This window comes from Schistocerca nitens, chromosome 5 (assembly GCF_023898315.1).
Source record: "Schistocerca nitens isolate TAMUIC-IGC-003100 chromosome 5, iqSchNite1.1, whole genome shotgun sequence".
NCBI lineage: Eukaryota > Metazoa > Arthropoda > Insecta > Orthoptera > Acrididae > Schistocerca > Schistocerca nitens.
In genome coordinates this window covers 373,450,545-373,474,445 of record NC_064618.1, presented here as the reverse complement: position 1 = coordinate 373,474,445, position 23,901 = coordinate 373,450,545, and the positions used below count along the sequence as shown (strand labels likewise).

Here is a 23,901-nt window from a genome sequence, read left to right as displayed (position 1 = left end):
CACGCAGCTGCGTCAATCTCCAGTACTACTTCTCCGAAGAACTGATGCTGTTTTTTTTTTTTTTTTTTAAAAAAAAAACCTCCTCTCTCTCTCTCTCTCTCTCTCTCTCTCTCTCTCTCTCTCTCTCCTCTTGAAATAACTGGCTACTCTCATAATACTTTCAGTTCAGTTCTGGTATATTTCCATTTCCACAAGTCTCACATAAGTATACAAATTCTTGCAAGTCAATTGCATCTTTAACCGTCAGATACAATTAAGTATATTTACAATGTGGTGAGCTTAATAACCACCAGAAATTCAAAGACGGTTCTTGCTTCTAGCAAGTCTAACACCCAAATTAAGAGTCTCCAGTCAAATCATATTTTATTTGTTCATAACAATTACAATCATTACACTGTCAAAGAATAATGCTTGCTTGCCCATTGTACATCACATACAGCTTTTATGGCGCGAGCGGCACACACTTGTCTGTGCCGATCGACTGCCACAATTGCAGTATTCTCCTGATACATGTCCATGCTGCACACACAAAAACCGGTGGCGCAGTAGACACATCTCTATCCTCCCACACTCATACTTAAAACATCAAGTGTTCTAGACGATGGAAGACCGAGTGTCTCTAGAATTTATCTCGAAATTCTTGAAGCACTACAGAATGGGTTGCCCATTGGTAGGTACCAGCACAAACCAAACAAGAGAGCTCATGTAGCCAGACCTCCAGAATCAGGAATTACAAGAAGTTCTTCAGTATATAGTAATAGAATACATGCCGCTGCTTAGAATGTTTTTTTTAATTGTTAGAAGGAAAGAGAACACTTTTGAGAAAGGTTTAGATGACATTGTAGATACGTTAAAATCTATGAGGTGGTTGCACAATGGAACATTGTTGGTGGAAACCTCTAGTTCCCAACAAACATTTAATCTGCGGAAAGCAAAAAGCCTTGAGCTCTACACCATCTTGAATTGCAGCAAAGATGTTGTGATTTTCAGGGATCTGGTGGAGATTCCCAAGGAGGATTGAAAGATGAGTGGGGTCAAGAAGGTATAGCTAGTGTACAAAACATCATAAAGGGAAGGGCCCAAAAGACACTGAACATCTTGAAGTGCCTTAGCTGCAGGTCCTGGGGAGTGGACAAAGTCCATCTCCTCCAGTTTTATAGGGCTTGTGTGAGATCGCAGCTGGACCACGGGTGCCCAGTGTACTGGTCAGAGAGGCCTTCTTGCCGGAAGACCATTGATGCCACACACCATGAGGGCACCAGGCTAGCCATGGGCAATTATAGGACCAGTCCAATACCCAATCTGTATGCTGATGCTGGTGAACCACCACTTACCATCCAGCACCAACTCATTGTGGTGTATCAGGCATGTCAGTTTCTTACTGTTCCCACCTCCCGAGCATACCACACCAACTGCCACTCTAGATACTACAGAGGCCCAGAGCGATTTTAAATTTAATGCATTACAGGAGAAATCACACTCCTGTATATGTTTTTAACACATTATTTTATGAAATTTTGGTTGTATATAAGAACAGACTTAAACAGGGGACTCTGTTGGTTGCTCTGTTGTTTTGAGTGCTAAATTACTTGGCTATTCCTATTCCCTGAGTGTCCTTTACTCTCTACAATGCTTGTACCCAGCAGATAAAGTAGTCCAGAATGTCCTCAGGCTACAAAGGCTGGGGAAGAAGGTGTCTTACTGTATGGTACCAGGGCACAAGTGTATTGCCGGGGACGAAAGGGCAGATGTAGCAGCCAAGGAGGCATTTTGTGATCCTTAGATACTTCAGTGTGCCATTCTCCTAGATGCTATTGCCTCACTGTTGAGATACAGAGTCCCGTATTGATGAGAAGATGAGTGGCTGGTAGTGGCAGACAATGAGCTTCATCTAGTAAAGACCACAATACTGCTGTGGCATACCTCCTTCTGGCTGTGCAGGTAGGATGAAGTCCTCCTTACTCGTCATCACATACGCTAGAACCCTATGAAGCATGTCTTCTTGCTCTGACAAGAGGACCGTTCAATGTATGGGGTTGTGGCGTACAAATCAGTCTGCTCCACATTTTATTTTCAGACCAGAGGGCTGCGACAGATTTGCCAACAAATCTGCCCCCCTATTTTAAGTGATTTTCTAAATTTTTTGTAGAGGTGTTTTAATTTGTCAACAAGGTAACTGGCTCACCCATGTTTTTCATAAGTGCTCAGCCAGTCACATTTCCCTGTGTCATTATTTTTGCTCTTTCATTTTATTTATGTTTTAATCCAAGGTATAGTACCTTTCACCCTTTCTCCATTGCCTTAAGGCATGTGAGATAGTGATTGTGTGGGCCATCACCAGTGAGGTGGGAGTAGGTGACTGAAAGCTGTTTTGTCAGTTATAACCTTGTGACTGAGCACCCATAAACTTTAAAAAATGACACACAAACATGGAGAAAGATATCTACTGTGTACTGCTCATGAGGAGGTGAATCCATCAGCACACCTGAGGATGACAACATGGTTGTTTGGACTGGACTTCTGGGGAGTTGTTTGTATTCCCTATAGACTGCAAGTGACTAATTACTTCCTGGATAGCTGGAAACCACAAACTTGGATGTCTGTAGCCTCCGTCTCTGTTGAAATTAAGCTCATTGTTAGGGTCCCAAGAGGTTTATGGAATTTTCTTCTGAAAAGTTTAGATTTTGTGGCTTGCATATGTATGTAGTTAAAAGCCTGCAGATTTATATATGCACTGCTACACACTCTGCAATACTGCTGCATATAATGAGAGATGATTCCTAACAGTTAAAATGGACTTGGCTATGTGGTTTTGTCCATTTGCAACAATAAATCATGTATTGGAATTTTTGTTACTTCTCTATGATAGTGCCTCAGTTTTAGCACAGTTCCAGGCAACTACGGCCTGCAGTCACTGCTTTGACACTTCATGGTAGAAAGTTGCCTACAGTGCTGCAAGATGTCAGAGATCTTTACTCACCATATGAAGTATATGTATGACATAAAACTTACTCCAAACAAAAGTATAATATATGTTGTTGTTGTTGTTGTCATCGTCATCTTCGCCCGTCTAAAGACTGATTTGATGCAACTCTCCATGCTACCATATCCTTTGCAAACTTCATCATCTCAAACTAACTACTGCAACCTACATCCTTCTGAATCTGCTTACTGTATTCTTCTCTTGGTCTCCCTCTACAATTTTTACCCCATATCACCACATTTCCCTTCAGTACTAAATTGGTGATCTCTTGATGTCTCAGAATGTGTCCTCTCAATCAATCCTTTCTTTTAGTCAGATTGTGCCACAAATTTCTTGTCTCACCATTTCTGTTCAGTGCTGTCTTGTTAGTTACGTGACCTACTCATCTAATCAACATTCTGTTGCTCCACATCGTCCATGTTTCACTTTCCACAATGTGTACACTCCATACAAATACTTTCAGAAACTCACTTCATGCCATTGCCAGTCTACATATTATATCCTGTCTTCTCCAGCCATCATCAGTTATTTCGCTGCCCAACTACCAAAACTTGTATCCCTTTTCCTAATCTAATTCCCTCAACATCACTTGGGTTAAGTCGACTACATTCCATTATCCATCTTTTGCTTTTGTTTGTATTCATCTTGTATCTTCCCTTCCAGACACTGTCCGTTCCATTCAACTGCTCTTCCAACTCCTTTGCTGCCTGCTTTCTCTGACGGAATTACGGTGTTGTCGGTAAACCTCAAAATTTTTATTTCTGCTCCCTGAATTTCAATTCCCACTCCAGATTCTTCTTTGGTCTCCTTTATTACTTGCTTAATGTACACATTGAATAACATCAGGGATAGGTTACAACCCTGTCTCACTTCCTTCTCAACCACTGCTTCCCTTTCATTCCCCTTGACTCTTATAACTGCTGTCTCGTTCCTGTATGAGTTGTAAATTCTCTTTTGCCCCCTGTATTTTGCCCCTGTGACCTTCAGAATTTGAAAGAGAGTCAATTTTGTGAAAGGTTCCTCTAAGTCTTCAAATGCTATAAAAATAGGTTTGCCTTTCCTTAACCTGTTTTCTAAGGTAAGTCACAGTCTCAGTATTGCCTTACGTGTTCCTACATTTCACCAAAATCCAAGGTCCGCAGCTCTTGGTCTAGTGGCTAGCATTGCTACCTCTGGATCCCAGGATCCCGGGTTCGATTCCCAGCTGGGTCGGGAATTTTCTCCACTGGGAACTGGGTGTTTGTGTTGTCCTCATCATCACTTGGGAAGTAGAGAGATTGCAACTGGAAAGATTGGGAACTTGTACGGGTGCTGATGACCTCAATGTTGAGCACCCCACAAACCATCTTCATCATCATCATCTCCAGAATCCAAATTGATCTCCTACAAGGTCAACTTCTGCAGTTTTTCCATTGTTCTGTAAAGAATTTGTGTTAGTACTTTGCAACCATGATCCATTAAACTGATAGTTCAGTAATGTTCATACCTGTCAGCACCTGCTTTCTTTGAAATTGGAATTATTCCATTCTTCTTGAACTCTGAGAGTATTTTGCCTGTCTCTTACATCGTGCACCCTAGATTGAAGATTTTTGTCCTGGCTGGCTCTCCCAAGGCTATAAGTAGTTCTGGCAGAATGTCATCTACTCCTAGAGCCTTGTTTTGACTGAAGTCTGTCAGTGCTATGTCAAATTTGTTTTGCAGTATCATATCGCCCATCTCATCTTCATCTAGGTTCTCTTCCATTTCTATAACACTGTCTTCAAGTTGATTTACCTTGTATAGACCCTTATATACTCCTTCCACTTTTCAGCTTTCCTTTCTTTGCTTAGGTCTGGTTTTCCATCTGAGCTTTTGATATTCATGCAGCGGCTTCTCTTTTCTCTAAACACCTCTTTTATTTTCCTGTAGGCAGTATCTATCTTTCTCCTAGTGGAACAAGCTTCTAAATCCTTACATTTCCCCTCTTTCTGTTCCTGCTTAGCTATTTTGCACTTCCTGTAAGTCTCATTTTTTAATGTATTCCCTTTCACCTGCTTCATTTACTGCATTTTTATATGTTCTCCCTTCATCAAGTAAATTCAGTATCTCTTGTGTTACACAAGGATTTCTCCACTCCCTTGCCTTTTTACCTTCTTGATACAGCGCTGCCTTCACTATTTCAACTCTCAAAGCTACCCATTCTTCTTCTACAGCATTCATTTCCCCTGTTCTTGTCAATCTTTCCTTAATGCTCCCTCTGAAACTCTCTACAACCTCTATTATGAGAAGGAAAGCTGCTACTCACAATATAGTGGAGACGCTGAGTCGCAGATAGGCACAACAAAAAGACTCTCACAATTAAAGCTTTCACACACACACACACACACACACACACACACACACACAGACTGCAGTCTCAGGCAACTGAAACCACACTCAGTAGCAATCTGTCTTTTCCCACATTGTTGATGTTCCTAACTGGCGTTTCTGTTATTTGATTTTACCTCCAGAATATTTTACCCGAGAGGATGCCATTGTCGTATATACATACAGTAGAGCTGCATGCTTTCAGGAAAAATTACAGTTGTAATTTCCCATTCCCTTCAGTTGTTCACAGTACGAGTGCGGCAAGGCCACTTTGGTTGAGATTACAAGGGCAGATCAGTCAGTCATCCAGACTATTGTCCCTGCAACTAATGAAAACGCTGCTGCCCCTCTCCAGGTACTATGTGTTTGTCTTGCCTCTCAACAGATACCCTTCTGTTGTGGTTCCAACTATAGTACAGCTACGTGTATCACTGAGGCATGAAAGTCGCACCACCAATGGCGAGCTCCATAGTTCATGATATCTATGTTAAGTAAATCTTGGCATCAGGCCAAGCTCTTTTATGACCAGAGCCTATGAGATGCTGACAAGATGTCCAAAGCCTATCCTACTCACTCTGTGACACTTTTGATAAGCATTGTCTTGACTGAAGTTCCAGACCAACAAAACCTCATTATTGGCAGAACAGCATCAGTATCTAAAGCTACTCGAAGCATAGAAACTGTTGAGGGTTGGCATTTGAACTTTAATTACAATAACACTTGGCCATTAATAAAGGTAGATTTTTACCACTTTTAATTATCTGCCTCAGAGCTACATATGCAGTGGGATATGGCATGTTAATGATCTTTGGAAAATATCAGTACACCAATAAAACTATGACTGATCTTACAGTTTGTAAAATAAATGAAAAAAGATCAGATCAACAACTTCAGATATGATAGTAACAAAAAATTACACCGGAAAGTTAAAGGGCATTAAAAGTGTATGTATTAAATGTGAAAAGATTGGTGTAAGACTTAATTTTAGAAAACAAACATTGTAACAAAACAAGAGGAAGGGTAATATGGAATTCAAAGAAGACATCATGTAAGAGGTCAGTAAATGTGTATTTCTAAGTTACCTTATGTGATGATGACAAATAAGTAGTTTATGTAGTGAGCAAGTAAGAAGGCCACCCCTAAGAAGAGTTTTGGAATTTAATTAAACCTGTTAAAATAAACTAAAATTCCACTACAAACAAACATGAAAATCAAGAAAGATTCTAATCCTTCCAGTAACTTCATGTGGCTGTATTGTGAGCAGTGAAGTAAGTAAATAAAAAAAAATTGGTGCACCTGTCAGATGGATTTTAAAGAGGATTAAGAGGCATTAGAGTATGGAGAGAAAAAAAAAATCTAAACTAAAATTAAAAAATATATTTAGGTCAAAATGTCTCAATGTAGCTAAAATGTGTTACACTTAGAATGGAAGTTGAAGACTCACTTGACAAAACCATAGTATTCTGATAAGCAGAGGGTTGAATATGCAGAATAACAGAGAAGAAAACGAGTAAACAGTGCTAGATCATCATCTTGTCAATAAAGACTGACATTGTCTGTCGCATCCAAAGGAGTGCTAAACAACTTAATGGACCATGATAGCAGCAGAGATGTATTCTTTCATCTTAAGGCAGACACTGATACACTGCAGTCTTGTAATAAACACTGTGGTTTGGAACCATTTCTGTTATAGAGCTGTGCTGGAAATACAACATTGCATTCAACAATGTAGGAAAAGACAGATTGCTACTTATCATAAAGAAGACACATTAAGTTGCAGACAGGCACAATTAAAAGACAGTTACATAAGGCTTTCGTCCACAGCCTTTATCAGTAAAAGAGAGACACAAACATTTGTAGACACAGGCAAGCACATATCATGCACACATGACCACCAACTCCAACATCTTGTGCCTGTCTGCAACTTAACGTATCTTCTTTACAGTAAGTAGCAGTCTGTCTTTTCCTACATTGTTCATATTCCTACGTGGAGTCTAGAATACATTCAGTTAGTATCTTTTTACTTGTGAATCACTGATCATGTGTGTTTATTATGTATAAGCTACAAGTACAGTTTGTATCTACAGTGCAAGTTAAATGAAATTTAAATTCACATTGAGACTTTAAATATAGTGCTCTGCTGAATAGTCTGCGTAATTGCACTTTAGAAACAGCTACCAATAGTTATGTTTTCCAGTGTCCTCCCAGATCTTTCCTGAACCATTTTGCACACAGCGTAAAGTATACAGACTGTCTCACTGCTTATACTGTTCAACTGTAGTTAAGTAAGAATCAAATGAAGGCACTTTAAAAATATAGGTATATCCGCACTGGGGTTTACGCTGAAGTCCTTAAGAAACTTCACTTTCTAAAGGGATTTACTGGTCCCCAAAACAAAGAACCTGAAGCAGAGTAGTTATACTGAGAAATATGGTAGAGTGGTTAAAGCACTGGACTCTCATTGTGAAGCAAAGTTGTTCATATCCCTGTCCCACCACCCATAATGTTTTTTGTGGTGTCTCTAGACCACCTAAGGCAAATGCCAGGATAGTGCCTGTAAAAAGAACACATACAGTAACTTTCCACTTCCTTGTACAGTACAAGCTTGTGCTACATCATCGTCTTCAACATACAATTAAACTCTAATATTCCTTCATTTTAAAGTAAATGTACAGCAAGACAGGTTTAGATAGCTCCATTATTAGAATATTTTGCATTACAGTACAGTCGTTGTAGTCTGAGGTGAACAAAACTGGGATCACTTCGAACTGTTGAAGACTCAGACTATCAAAATTTATTTGGGAGAAAGAGATAAAATGATATTGAAAAGAATACAGGAATCAAAATATGAACTTTACTGGAACAAAGTGTTTACATAGGCTTTTACATTGGCAAAATAAAGATTTTCACTTAAGTCTGGTAACAGTTCAGTTCACAAAATAATGGAGTGTTTTTTGTTTGGCAAAGCTGCAACATTTCCACGCAGCAATACTACATCAACTTCTGAAGAGTAGGATGTCAGTTGGTGTCGCCTCAGGCTGCTGTTCCACGTAGTTGATAGCGGTCTCAAGTGTAGTGTAGCCCACCAGTGTGACTCGTCAACAGCCTCATTATTCTCACACTGTTTTGGGGTGATACCCAAGTCTATTACAGAAGAACAAAAACATAGACCAAACAGGCTGTAATTTATTTATTATTTGTGCTCTTAGCTAATTTTGACCATTTTCATGCTCTTATCACAATCCTCAAGTTTCGCATCAGATTTTACTAAATAGCTAGTACATATGTAAAGGCACACATTGTTTTCATGTGCATGTGTAGCAAAGTTACACATGTGTATGTTGCTAATGGACATAATCAAGTGCATTACTCAATTGTATTGTGTTACACACGTACCGGTACATGAAAATGTTGTGTGCCAGTACATATGTATTGGCTACTTAGTCAAATGTGATGTGGAGGTAAGGCAGTGATAAGTGCTTGAAAATGACCAACAGTTGAAATTAGCTAATAGCACAAACAAGAAATAGATTACAGCCTGCTTGAAGCAAGTTTTCATTCTTAAAACTTACTGAGGCTGTGGACATCCACAAGAACAAAATTCTATAACTTCCAAGAGTTCATCTGATTTAACCACTCCATTATTTCCACATTTTCTGTCTCTTTGCAGTCTGACAATCTTCCGATGAAATATCACAAAGGAGATTGGCCCATCGCTAAAATCTTTGGTTTCTGTATTAGGCCTACTTTCCTGTAGAATTTCTCTCCATGACTTAAAAACTACATCTGGCTTTATCTTGATCCAAGAGTCTCTTATCCAATACACTGTGAGAAGTGTCTGTGTGGAGTCATTGACGCAGATGCAACTAATGGGAGTGAATTGTTTGACAGGTGTTGTGCTATGAGCAGTTGGGAGAAAAGAAATTGAGGTCAATACACTGTATAGTAGGTCTTTTTTATGAGACTTGGATTTATTGAAAACTTGCAGTTCAGAGACTCAAAGTATCGAGACTGTACTGTACAGCAAAGAAAGAATCTTTAGGGCACCAATTGTCTGTAAATACTTGAACAAATGGTATGGGACACAGACAGATTGCTGCTTATTATGTTCTGTAAAATCTTTTTACTATTTCTGCATTTAATGTTCCTATAATATTTATTTTTTGTATTTGAAGTCTCTAAATGTACTAAAGCACAAGATTATTAACCTAGTGTCAGGTGTTCTTGACCCACTCATAGACAGGGCTAATGCAAATCATAATGGGTGTTCAATGAGACTTGGAATACCAATTTGATACTCTCTCTTACGTCTTTTACTTATTACAGGTATATTTCCTTTCTGAGACGTTATATGTGTCTGATGTGGGCCAAGTCACTCACTTCTCCAATTCATTATGCTCAAAAGGCAGAGTTGGTAGTGAATCAAGAGTACTGAAGGTGTTTTGGTACTCTCATGTTTTCTGTCTCATATGCAATGTATGCATGGCTTGGGCAATGTAGGTAGGGTTCATATTCCAATTTGTTACAGTGATACATTCCATTATTCAAGTAAACATTTTCTCACGGTAGCCATAACTTCATGTAGTGTGGTTGATATGTGTTGGTTATGGCAAAAAACTATCCAAGGCATGTATGTTATTTCTTACACACGTCCTACAATTAGCAACAATTTTGATACACTAATGTGAAGTAGCTTTTATGCAATTGAAGGTCTTACTGATGTGTTTGTTTTCTTTAATTAATGTACTTAGTGTATATAAAACATTCACTGTAAGCTGGTGTTTTGAATGGAAGTTAAAGAAATCATCCCTTTAATGGGGCGGGGTGAAGAATTGGCTCATGGAGTAACACAGACAGCAAGAAAAGGAGTATATATTTATGTAGTCATACACAAAGTGCATGTGCAAAAAAATAGAGAATTTCAAATAACATACACTGAACACATATCTGTAAAGTACTCTGCATTAAGTACCCTTGAGTGTGTTATTACACTCAGTATAATGATAGACATTGGTATCCAGCAGCATCAATACACTACCACATTTTTTGAAACTGCTTGCAACTTTATCTTTTTGCTGGTGATAACACTACTGCTGCCAATCCAGCAGAGAGTGAGGACGCAACATGTTAAATGGCTCATCCACACAAGGGTTTTGTTGCACACTGTTGCATTTGCCCTTACATAAGCAAATAACTATTATTAAGGTGACCTAAGAGATCAGTCAGTGAAATACTGATATGTAAGACATGAGTAAATTAAGTAATGAAATTGGGAATTAAAGCTTCATTCATAGTAGATCACTTTGCTATGAATGATGGCCCTACATATACTATACACAGTGTTACAGTGCAGTTGCAAGAAAATAAGAAAATAAACAGTTCATTATATCACAATCACTATAAGTTGCACTACATTCACAGCTTAAATTCTGAACTCACAAACTGATGCACCAAACATTAAGATCGCATTAATCCTATAGGCTACTGTAATGTTCCTACCTCAGAACTCAAACACACGCAGCCCCTAAGCAGTTAAGCCTCCCTTACCAACATGGCTCCAGCCAGAAAAAGATCATGGTCTCTGCCTTGCTTGCTCTGTCCTGAGTTTTGGCATGTGAGACACTACTCCGGTCAAACTAATATCCATATAACTGACCATCATTCGTGTACAAAAACATTTTTTATAATATTCAAATACTTCAAACAAATACTTTAAACAATTGTTACACAATTATTGTTATCAAATACTATAATTTCTTGTCTTTTTTTATTTTTTTTTTTACTCCTACATGAACCAGAACCAAATTCCTCATCAAACTACTACTGTATTCTCTCACACCATTTCACATTATGTTATTTAAAATCCTCAACAATTATTAATCTGTAAATTTACTGTTAAATAAATATAGAAAATTAAATATCAATACAAATTATGCACACAGAGGGTAATAGCTTCATGTATTTGTGGATAACTCTGTTTTACACACACAGTTTCACCTGTTACCTTACATGCTTTAACTAAGATTAAAAATTTGTGTTTCATGATTTTTGTTCAATTAGGTTTTTGAAGGATACACTATAGGTGTACAGTTGTTTTCTTGCAGCAAACCTGTGGGATATTCCTAAATCTTCCAAGTGGTTTTCAGAAATATGGTGATCTCGATTGCTGTTGGGGATTAGATTTTTGCGTATGATAGTGTTTGAATGCCCCTTATTCTGGATATGCAGCATAGCATATTTGCCCAATAAGCAAAGTAATCCAAACTGACTAGTGATTTTCTAAAATATTTAAATCTTATCAAGATGTGATTGAATATTCTCCAGCTTTTTTCAGGCAGTACTTAATTACAGATCATATTTGAAAAGTCTAAAGGTACTATTAGTATTGTCTGCCAGGTCATAAATGTGCAGCTGAATTACAAGAGTCCCATTACACTTCCCTGGGTCACACGTTAAGTTATTTCTGCTTCTGATGATGGCTCAGGACTGTCCATTAAACATCACCAGATAATGGCTAATGAGCAAAATGTTGCTGTGGAATTGTAATTATAATAGACTCTGGTGGACAGAAAAAATAAAAATTTTGGCACAAATGCAAATATTTACTAATTTATGTAACATATACTTATTTTTTATTTATGAATTAAGAAATATTGTGTACTGTACACCTTGCTGTCACAAGTCAGAAAACATCTGTCAGTTCTGGATTGCCAAGCTGGGACCTTTCAGGCTTGTTTTTTTTCTTTTTGTGGCAGAAAAAGTTATTCACAACAAAAAGGTAACTCAGACAGGAGACATGATCTTAGCGCATTTCTGTTTACTTTGAGAAGAGAAATTCTTTTATGTGTATGATGTGCATCGAGTACCTCTGTACCATGTTCAAGATTCTTCCTGTCCTTTAAAAGTAGAATTATCTTAATGAGCTACTTCAGATAGAAAGTATCTGGTACTACAGAAAACAAAATGCCAATAATATCATTTAATTTTGCATGCTATGTAGGTCCTGGAATCTTGTCTCAAAATCCTGGTGAAGTTGTACAATCTTCTGTTGATAAATTATGAAATATGTGGTTGAAGGTAATTGCAATGTTGAAAAACATTCGAAAATTGTAAGGTTTACTGTACCATGCTGTTTTAAAATGATGAAGTGTGTTCATAACTGAATTAACTGTTTCGTACATGTTAATGACTGGCTGCTTAGTGGAATGTGTAAGTTACGTAACTGTATTGTTGTACCACCGAAAAAAGTTATCATTGCAAAATTATAGTTATTCGTGCTGTTTCATTTTCATAAACAGTATGGTTTTTCCCAAAGCACAAAGAACTTATTGAAAACCTTCCCTCTGCTAAATTAGAGAGAGAGAGAGAGAGAGAGTTGTTTAAATTAGGAAGCTGTCATGTGTACAAAGCTCATTGCCCATTGCCTCAAACAGTTTCTGCCCAGTCCAACAGACATATGTGTTTATTGTGATACTTTACTTGAATTTACTTTACATTAACCTGCGATGTTATGGCATAGGTATGTCTTATGTGTACCAAGCAATGTGGCACAGTGGTAAGCACACTAGACTCTCGTTCAGCAGGGCAGTAGTTCAAACCTGCATCCAGTCATCCTGATTTAGGTTTCCCATGATTTCTCTAAATCGCTTCAGGCAAATGATGGGATGGTCCCTTCGAAAGTGCACCACCGACTGTCTTCCCCATCCTTCCCTAATCCGATGGGACCGATGACTTCACTCTTTGGTCTGCTCCTCCAAATCAATCAACCAACCAATCTTGTGTGTTTGTGTGGAAGGTTTTGCGAGTGTACATTTATTGAGTTGTCTGATACTTGCAGAATTTAAATCAGTTTCTAAAGTCAAGAAAGATTTATATAAAGCCTCACATGATATGCAAATGCAGCACGCGACTCAGATTTATTCCATGTCCATTTATTTATATTTTTCAACCACTTCCCTAGGTTACTGTGTTTTAGGTTTATACTTGTGCTGTCTCATAAATTTAAAATTTACTGTATTGTTAGGTTGATAGCATTTTCCATATTTCTGTGTTGATGGTCTCTGTGGTTATGACTTCAGCCGTATTTTCCATTTAATAGTCTGTTTTTTAATTTATTTTCAGACAGAAATGATATTTGCCAGAATTCGCCTCAAGAACTACATCAAGAACTACATAGTGTTCAGGTATGTTACTCTGAATATTAGATTCGTGTGTTTGAGCTGATGATTGTTACAGTATGATGATGGAAGCTAACACCTTGTGATTCTCTACAGATGTATGTTAACTCATGTTCATGTTGCAGTATTAATAGAGGATGGAAGTAATACCAAAATGATAACTTCTAATAAGGTTCATTCAGTTTGCAAGGTCTCCCTTTTTTCCCCTGATGTAGTATTTACTCTCAAATAATTGAAGCTTCAGTCACTTATCATCCCAGTTGGAGATACCACACTTCACATATCACTGATATTGAAGCTTGATAGCTGCATCAATGTGACCTCCATTACTGAGGAAAAAATTGTCAGAACCAATATAAGGTAAGCAAGAAATGTAGAATAACTCCTTAGTTCAGTCTGATTAGTAGTTCCATTTATCATACATCAGTTAAGCAGACCTCAGTGTTCTGATACATGAAGTAAATTTTTTTGTCATGACTGAAATATGAAACCCACATTGGAATAAATTAAATAATGGAAAATCCAGGATGAAATAATGACAATGACAATGAGACTGGCCTCGTTGGGCGGAGACAGTCCTCATGTGTGTGTGAATTTTTCTTGTTTGTGTGTGTGTGTGTGTGTGTGTGTGTGTGTGTATGTGTGTGTGTGTGTGTGTGTGTGTTTTGTCTACTTTAGAAAAAAGCCTTTTTGCCGAAAGCTCACATGTTTAGCAGTCCTTTTTTTTCCCCCGGTCTGCTATTCAACATCTCCACTGTATGGTGAGTAACAATCTGTTCTTTTCATAATAATCAAATAAGTTACTAATTCAAAATAATGTTGCTGGTCACAGTTTTCTTTGTCACTGATATTCGTGAGTTAGTAATATTCCATGAGTATGGAAATTGTCCTAATAAAAAATTATACACACACACTCTCACTTTTCCACTTGTTCTTTTTGCAAAGAAATTCACCTGTGAAAAATGGTTGTAGAAGCAGGCACTACCATAGTGTTTTATCGTGTTTGTGTATTGTATTGTGTTGTGGTTTCAATTATCTTTAAATATACTTCAAATGCGAATTAAAGTTAAAGTTGCTATTTTTAATCCTTGCATTGAAAACTGATATTATTTGCAGAAAACCACATTAATAGTCAGCAGTTATGACTCCAACAACACTCTGATGCTAGGTCACTATTTTTAACTGTTTGTGGGTAAAAGTGCAAAACGTTCCCTTACATTACTTCTATGCATGTCAGAATAATAAATTTCGGTAGAGCATGAATCGATATTCTCAGGGATTTCACTCAAAAATGGATTTGTTTGCATGTAAAGGTGTATTGCAGTGTTGCTAATTTTCACTTTACAACCAGCCTGTATATTTAATTAATATTCCATGATCACTGGGGTGGTGAATACGGTAAGCTGAACATACTTCTCGCGGTTCTAGGCGCGCAGTCCGGAACCGTGCGACTGCTACGGTCGCAGGTTCGAATCCTGCCTCGGGCATGGATGTGTGTGATGTCCTTAGGTTAGTTAGGTTTAAGTAGTTCTAAGTTCTAGGGGACTTATGACCACAGCAGTTGAGTCCCATAGTGCTCAGAGCCATTTTTTTTAACATACTTGACAGCATATGTCCAGTATGACCACTGTTTTTGCCAAAACCAAGAAATTTTCGTATTAAATATTTATCTTTAACCTTGAAAAAAGATTGGGTGAACTTTATCAAAAGTAAGTAGGCTTGAAGACCCACAATTGACAAAATTAGTTAGGTCGATAGCAATGGTGGCCAACAATAGAGGACTGAAGCTAAGTAAAACTACCTCAGGTGAGGGCACTATATTACAAATAAAAGAATTTTTTTATGATTAACAAATATACTACTGTATTCTGAGAGTGCTTAAGTAAATAATTCATACACTTATTGTTAACAGACCTGTATTGTAATAAGAGCTATTACAGTCACAGCCATCTAAGTCACTGGTAATCTTAAGAAAGCTAGAGTCAGGCTTTGTTCATTGGACAAAAAAGGAAAGAATAGTAATTTTCACTGTCTTTGGTAGTCAGAATCAGAGATCAGACAGTCGTGTGTAATTGTTCATCAACATCACTGATCACCTTTTATCAATTCCTTCATATGATTTCTTTTGTTTCTACAGTACTTTCAGTTTATCACACAGATCCAAAATTATGCTGTCGGATTTCAGTAAATCCTAACCAGGGGACAGTACAAGTGTCATGTGAACTGTGATGATTATGCAATGGCAAGCAAAACATAGATGCCATTATTTTCATTGTACTGAAAGTAGCTCAGATTTTTTTTTTTTTTTCAGTAACTGTTAATTTGTGGGTTCCAATTGCATTGACCATCTTTTTCATTTCAGGGTGGTAAAATTATGTAAATATCCCTTACAATATGAACGCTGAGGAAAAGACATGCCACATGACAAATTGTCACCTTTACTGTGTTATGGCAATATGCCAAATTTCATAACACCCATCACAATTAAACTTCACACATTTTCAGTTCTTGAAGCACAGTGGTATGCACAGATCCTAATTTCTCAAACCTGTCTGGTGGCCTTCCACAACCTTTTATTTACACATGTAGTCATGTCATCAGTCAGGTTCTTTGTGGCTGTTGCTTCTTTGATTCATTATCACATGATTCTTCCTTCTTTGAAGTGTCACATGTACTCGTGCTCATTTTTCATATCCATAATACTGTCAACGCATGGCTTACTCCATTGATAGTTTATCTTGACTGGTTAATATACAATGATTAATGGAAAATCTCATATAAAGATGTGAAACAAATACTAACAAAGAGATAGAGGGGCTGGCCAGTACTTACCTCAGCTCAGTACAGCCGATAGATACACAAAAAACAGAACCGAAAATTTACGTTCCTAGCTTTCGGAACAAATGTTCCTTCATCAGGAAGGAGAGAGGGGAAAGAAAGGGAAGAAGGGAAAGTGGATTCAGTTACTCTTAACCCAGGTCATGAAGCAACAGGGAAAGGAAAACAGGGAGGGTAGCAAGGATGGAGGCATGGTTGTCAGAGGGAAGCCAAAGATATTCTACTGTAAGTACTGTGCCAGCTTCAAACCAAAGAGGATGCATACAGAAGTAAAGAGGTATACAGTATAAAGATAAACACAACAATGTAGGATGAAAAGATGCGTGAATGGCTAAAGAGGAAAGGGAAAGAGGAGAAGACTGAAGAGTAAATGCGAGTGAGGTTGTTTAACGTAGGTTCAGTCCAGGAGGATGGCGGGATGAAAGGATGTGTTGGAGTGCAAGTTCCCATCTCCGCAGTTCAGAGGGACTGGTGTTGGGTGGGAGAAGCCAAATGGCACATACGGTGTGGCAGGTTCCTAGGTCCCTAGAATTATGCTGGAGGGCATGCTCCGCTACTGGGTATTGGACATCTCCTAGGCGGACAGTTCGTCTGTGTCCGTTCATGCGCTCAGCCAGTTTAGTTGTTGTCATACCGATGTAGAAGGCTGTGCAGTGCAGGCATGTCAGCTGATAAATGACATGTGTAGTTTCACACGTGGCCCTGCCTTGAATTGTGTATGTTTTACCAGTAGCGGGGCTGGAGTAGGTGGTTGTGGGGGGATGCATGGGGCAGGTTTTGCAGTGGGGTGGGTTACAGGGGTAGGAACCGCTGGGTAGAGAAGGTAGTCTGGGAATATTGTAGGGTTTAACAAGGATGTTACGGAGGTTAGGGGGGCGACGAAAGGAAACTCTGGGTGGTGTGGGGAGAATTTTGTCAAGGGATGATCTCATTTCAGGGGTTGACTTGAGAAAGTCATATCCCTGGCGGAGTAATTTGTTGATGTATTCGAGGCCAGGATAATATTGGGTGACAAGGGGGATGCTTCTGTGTGGTCTGGGGGTAGGAACATTGTTGTTGGTCGGGGAGGAATGTACTGCTCGGTAGATCTGTTTGTGGACAAGGTCTGCAGGATAGTTGCGGGAGAGCAAAGCACTGGTCAGGTTATTGGTGTAATTGTTGAGGGATTCATCACTGGAGCAGATACGTTTGCCACGAATATCTAGGCTGTAGGGGAGGAAACGTTTGATGTGGAATTGATGGCAGCTATCAAAGTGAAGGTACTGTTGTTTCTTTGTGGGTTTGATATGGACATAGGTGTGGATGTGAGCTTCAACAAGATGAAGGTCAACATCCAGGAAGGTGGCTTGGGTTTTGGAGAAGGACCAGGTGAAATTCAGATTCGAAAAGGAGTTGAGGTTATGGAGGAAATTAAGGAGTGTTTCTTCACCATGAGTCCAGACCACAAAGATGTCATCTATAAACCTATACCAGGCCAGGGGAAGCAGCTGTTGGGTCTTCAGGAAAGCCTCCTCCATGCGGCCCATGAAGAGGTTAGCATAGGACGGAGCCATCCTGGTTCCCATGGCCGTTCCCCTGATTTGTTTGTAGGTCTGGCCTTCAAAAGTGAAGTAATTATAGGTTAGGATGAAGTTGGTAAGTGCGATAAGGAACGAGGTTTTTGGAAGATCTTCGGGTGGGCGTTGGGAGAGGTGGTGCTCAAGGGCAGAGAGACCATGGGTATGTGGGATGTTTGTGTAAAGGGATGTAGCATCTATGGTGACAAGAAAGGTTTCAGGAAGGAGAGGCGTGGGAATGGATTTGAGCCGTTCTAGGAAGTGGTTTGTGTCTTTGATGTAGGATGGGAGTGTGCGGGTGATAGGTTGGAGGTGTTGGTCTACCAGAGCTGAGATACGTTCTGTTGGGGCTTTGAAGCCTGCCACAATGGGACGGCCAGGATGGTTCTCTTTGTGGATTTTGGGTAATAGGTAGAAGGTAGGAGTACGGGGCTCAGGTGGAGTGAGTAAGTCTATGGAAGCCGTTGTGAGGCCTTGTGAGGGACCTTGGATTTTTAGGATTTTCTGCAACTCAGTCTGGATGGAGGGAATGGGATCCTGGGTAACAGCTTTGTAGGTTGAGGTGTCGGAGAGTTGACACAGTCCTTCTGCCACATACTCCACACGGTCAAGTACCACAGTTGTGGAGCCTTTATCTGCCGGGAGGATGACAATAGAGTGGTCTGTTTTCAGCTCCTTAATGGCACGGGATTCAGCTGGGGTGATGTTGGGGGTTGTCGGGATGTTCTTCAAGAAGGACTGGGAGGCAACACTGGATGTGAGGAATTCCTGAAATGTCTGCAAGGGATGGTTTTGGGGGAGGGGAGGAGGATCCCTTTGAGAAGGCGGTCGGAACTGTTCTAGACAGGGTTCAACACTGGGTCTAGTATTTGGGGGCTGTGTTTGGGTAGTGAAGTGATATTTCCAGTTGAGGTTCCGGGTGAATCAGAGGAGATCTTTAACCAGGGCAGTGTGGTTGAATTTAGGCGTGGGGCTAAAGGTTAAGCCTTTTGATAGAACAGATGTCTCTGGAGGAGAGAGGGATCTGGATGAGAGGTTTAGAACTGAATTGGGACTGGTGATATGTGCCATTTGACTGTGGTTATAGTTGAGATTTGGTCTGTGTGGGGTATGTGCTGGGATGGGGAGATTGAGTAGGGTGGCTAGGCTAGGTTTGTTGGCTATGAGGGGGGTTTTTTGAAGGTTCTGTTGTGGTTGGTGTTTGTGAGGGATAGGGAGAGGGACCCCACTTCTTAGGTGTTGCACTAGCACTGTGGATAGTTTTTTCAGGTGGTGTGTGGCATGGAACTCAAGTTTGCAGCTGGCTTCTAGGATGATGTTCCTGAGTGTGTTCTCCAAGCAAGGGTTTGAGAGGTGGAGGACTTTGAAGAGAGATAGGAGCTGTTGGGAGTGGTGGTTACATGAAGTAGTGTGGAGGTTCAGGACAAGTTGGGTAAGGGCTAAGGATTGAAGGTTCTGGAAGTTCAGGAGAGACTGGTGGAAGGAGGAATTGCACCCAGAGATGGGAACTTTTAAGGTAAGTCCTTTAGAGGTAATTCCAAAGGTTAAGCAGGACCGGAGGAAAACTATGTGGGATTGCAGTTTGGCTACGGTGAATGCATGTTTCCGGAGTGAATGTAAATAATGTGGTATAGGATTAGGGTACATAGTGGGTAACTGGTGGGTAGGGAAATTAAATAACTAAAATTAAAATACTACTCATAAGAAGGAATAAAACACGGAGGGAAGGACGAGAAAGAAAGAAATTGTGTTGGTAATGTTCAATACCAAAGGAAGACCACTAAATAAGAAAAATACGGAAAAAGATGACCAGCCCAAGCAACTATGTCCAGATCAGGGGAAAACAACACACGTTGCTCAAAAACTGAGATCGCGCGTGCCGCAAAAGCAATCGCGCGTGACGCAAAAAAGATTGCGGGTGGCGCAGAAATGTCCCAAAAAAATTTTCCTGTGGCAGAGAAAGATAGCCAATGGCATAAAATTATCGCCAGAAACATGAAATCGACGGAAATGGATGATACTGGTAGGTGTGGAAGAGATTGTTGGCGTGATTGTTGGCTGGAGAACAGCGAATAACGAACGTTAAAACTATGGAATGTTAAATAAATAAATCAATAAATAGAAAAAGAGAAGTGGACTATAAACGGAACAAGATAATAGGAGGAAAATGAAACTAGCACAGTTGGAGACGAAACTATTTATTTATGTATATATAAAACACTGAAGAAGAGACAGTGTTTAGATGACAGATGTAAGTGATAGCTAACAAAAGGGACAAAACAATGAAGGATGTGGACCATATAGGTGATCTAAATGATTAATGGAAAATCTCATATAAAGATGTGAAACAAATACTAACAAAGAGATAGAGGGGCTGGCCAGTACTTACCTCAGCTCAGTACAGCCGATAGATACACAAAAAACAGAACCGAAAATTTACGTTCCTAGCTTTTGGAACAAATGTTCCTTCATCAGGGAGGAGAGAGGGGAAAGAAAGGGAAGAAGGGAAAGTGGATTCAGTTACTCATAACCCAGGTCATGAAGCAACAGGGAAAGGAAAACAGGGAGGGTAGCAAGGATGGAGGCATGGTTGTCAGAGGGAAGCCAAAGATATTCTACTATAAGTACTGTGCCAGCTTCAAACCAAAGAGGATGCATACAGAAGTAAAGAGGTATACAGTATAAAGATAAACACTACAATGTAGGATGAAAAGATGCGTGAATGGCTAAAGAGGAAAGGGAAAGAGGAGAAGACTGAAGATTAAATGGGAGTGAGGTTGTTTAACGTAGGTTCAGTCCAGGGGGATGGCGGGATGAAAGGATGTGTTGGAGTGCAAGTTCCCATCTCCGCAGTTCAGAGGGACTGGTGTTGGGTGGGAGAAGCCAAATGGCACATACGGTGTAGCAGGTTCCTAGGTCCCTAGAATTATGCTGGAGGGCATGCTCCGCTACTGGGTATTGGACATCTCCTAGGCGGACAGTTCGTCTGTGTCCGTTCATGCGCTCAGCCAGTTTAGTTGTTGTCATACCGATGTAGAAGGCTGTGCAGTGCAGGCATGTCAGCTGATAAATGACATGTGTAGTTTCACACGTGGTCCTGCCTTGAATTGTGTATGTTTTACCAGTAGCGGGGCTGGAGTAGGTGGTTGTGGGGGGATGCATGGGGCAGGTTTTGCAGCGGGGTGGGTTACAGGGGTAGGAACCGCTGGGTAGAGAAGGTAGTCTGGGAATATTGTAGGGTTTAACAAGGATGTTACGGAGGTTAGGGGGGCGACGAAAGGAAACTCTGGGTGGTGTGGGGAGAATTTTGTCAAGGGATGATCTCATTTCAGGGGTTGACTTGAGAAAGTCATATCCCTGGCGGAGTAATTTGTTGATGTATTCGAGGCCAGGATAATATTGGGTGACAAGGGGGATGCTTCCGTGTGGTCTGGGGGTAGGAACATTGTTGTTGGTCTGGGAGGAATGTACTGCTCGGTAGATCTGTTTGTGGACAAGGTCTGCAGGATAGTTGCGGGAGAGCAAAGCACTGGTCAGGTTATTGGTGTAATTGTTGAGGGATTCATCACTGGAGCAGATACGTTTGCCACGAATACCTAGGCTGTAGGGTAGGGAACAAGGGATTACCTTTGGTACTACCAGAAAATAGAATAGTAAAGCCATTGCTACTTCCTGTCACAGAAACCACATGGTTGCAGTCTTAAATTTGAGACATTGTATGTGGCTTTACTGTCACTTGTTTCTGCTTTTAATTGAGTGGATACACAAACACATTTCAAATAAGAATACTTTGACACGTGATACTGCTGCGAAAGATATCTAAGAGATGGGCAGTGTTTTTGGATCAGTAGCTCAGTAGAACATATTATGCTCTTTTGTTTACATCTAAATCCTCGGACAGATAAGATGCGTTTCCAAAATTGCGCATTATTTCTAAATAACAGATACTTCAATTAATAGAGAATCATTGGGGGTTTAATGAAATAAAAAAAAGAAAATATTTATTTATTTATTATGTGGAAAAAAAATGAAAATAAAATGAATCGAAAATGGATTTGCAAATGTGGGGATGGAAATGTTGCTTTATATATTTTTATTATTTTTTCTTTCAGTACGAACTTTGTTGTAGAAACCCTTATTTACGTGTGGTAATAAAAATTCATTTAGACAGTATTAAGCACATTTAAAATTACGTGAACCTTCAACCCTCTCATGCTGATAAATTCATACTAACTGATTAAGAACATTTAGTTGAAAATCGTATAAATTAAATTTTTTTTACGTATTTCGGCCTTGGCACACATTTTCTAAATGCAGTGTTTTATTTTATTTTATTTTATTTTTTTTTTTTGTTTTTATTTTTTTACTGAATTCTTTCCCGGCGTTAGCTATGGAACACAAGACTATCTCTGTTAGCATAAAATGGTTAAATATTGCCAAGCCGACCTGAACGTTTAATTATCATTGACAAAACACACTTCACTATACGTTTAAGTTATTTGCTTTAGAAATTGAAAGAACCAACAGATTGTTAAACTTCAACGTTAACTATCCGCCTATGAATGCACAAATGTGAAACCAGTAATAAATTCCGTCAGTCTCAGGATTGCTGTAAAAGAAAAATATTTTCGTAATTCACTGCTAATTTTATCTGCTCCCGATTTACGGGTTTGGTTAATTTTTCTTAGCGGAACAATTTTTTTAAATGTGCCGCCACTGCAAGAAGTCTACTCATTCATAAAATGTTAACGTCATAGGTTCCTCTCTCTCTCAGCTCTCGAGGAAGACGACAAAGAATGCACATTATGTATTCCTATTTATACCACTGCCGACCGTTAATGTCTCTTTGCAATCTTACAACATGACTCCCCACTGTGGCTGTATTTTACATTTTTCTTATCGCAGATATTAACATATTTCGTAATTACATTATGAGTATAGAAATATTACAATCATAAATACATCGAGAATATTATTACAGAAAATATTACAATAATAACGAATGTCCTTTATACAAAATTAAATAATATTTTTTTGTTAAACAATTACAGTACATACGAATTGCTTCATAGCGTACATAGTACAATTAAATGTCATTTCATTTTATTAATAGTGTGTGTGCTGCCAGTTAACGTTACATTGCCCCCTGGCAGCATTTGGCAAAGAGTTTCTATACTTTGACACAATGGTGCCAGTACCGTTCTTTACATTTGTGTATTATTTTTTTTTTTTTTTAATGGAATGGCTCTTTTCATTAGTCCCAGGGTTATATATGTTCATGGCTCCCCCATTTGGGTGAAGGCAGACAGGAAACCTGGGCAAAACTGTGCCGGAGCCCAGCCATCCCAGTTGGTTCATGATTAATCTTGTCTCTTTAACAGTCATTCTTTTGAAATGATTTAGCAGTTTGTCATCAACGGTTACATAATATCACAGTCACATACAGTTCAACGAAAGTTTGTTGTGTGTGTTTAACAACTCGTAATTATCATTTTTGCGATATACTGCAAGGTCACTTGTCCTAGGATATATCATTTAGTTTTTTGAACTCATTTAGTACAACATCACTTTTCATAATGTTCTCACTACCTACGTGTTACAAATCCATCTCCTACACTTGTTAGTGTTCATTTTCTCTCGTCAATTTACGGGTATACATAATAACTGTTCAGTGTTTGTCAAAAATCGAGTTCATTGACATGTTATGCAGTTTGTGTAAATATTTTGGAATATGTCAATAATGCTGTAGTTGGTGAGCGGTGCAGAATGATTGTTGAGCGGCGCTCGGTACGGCGCGTCGGCTCCGTGTAGGTCACCGCCCCCGGTGTTGACAGCTACGGCGCGGAGAGGCGTGTGGCTGTCTGGTCAGCTACGGGCTGCTGCGGCCATGGCATGGCTGAAGTAGCCGGATGCGCGTTGTATATCAGCTCGCCCGTGTACATCTTCTTGCAGTGCTCCAGCAAACATGCAACAAGTTCACAAACAGTGTACTATCCTTATG

At 39.4% G+C, this 23,901-nt stretch overlaps 1 protein-coding gene across 2 annotated transcripts in view; it reads left to right on the top strand.

Annotated features, from left to right (window-relative positions):
- LOC126260044 (uncharacterized) overlaps nucleotides 1-23,901 on the top strand; it is a 350,981-nt gene that overhangs the window by 263,930 nt on the left and 63,150 nt on the right. For both annotated transcript variants that reach the window (XM_049957226.1, XM_049957227.1), the window contains exon 9: nucleotides 13,451-13,512. In XM_049957226.1, coding sequence (XP_049813183.1) covers nucleotides 13,451-13,512 — 62 coding nt within the window. The remainder of the gene's footprint in view (nucleotides 1-13,450; nucleotides 13,513-23,901) is intronic.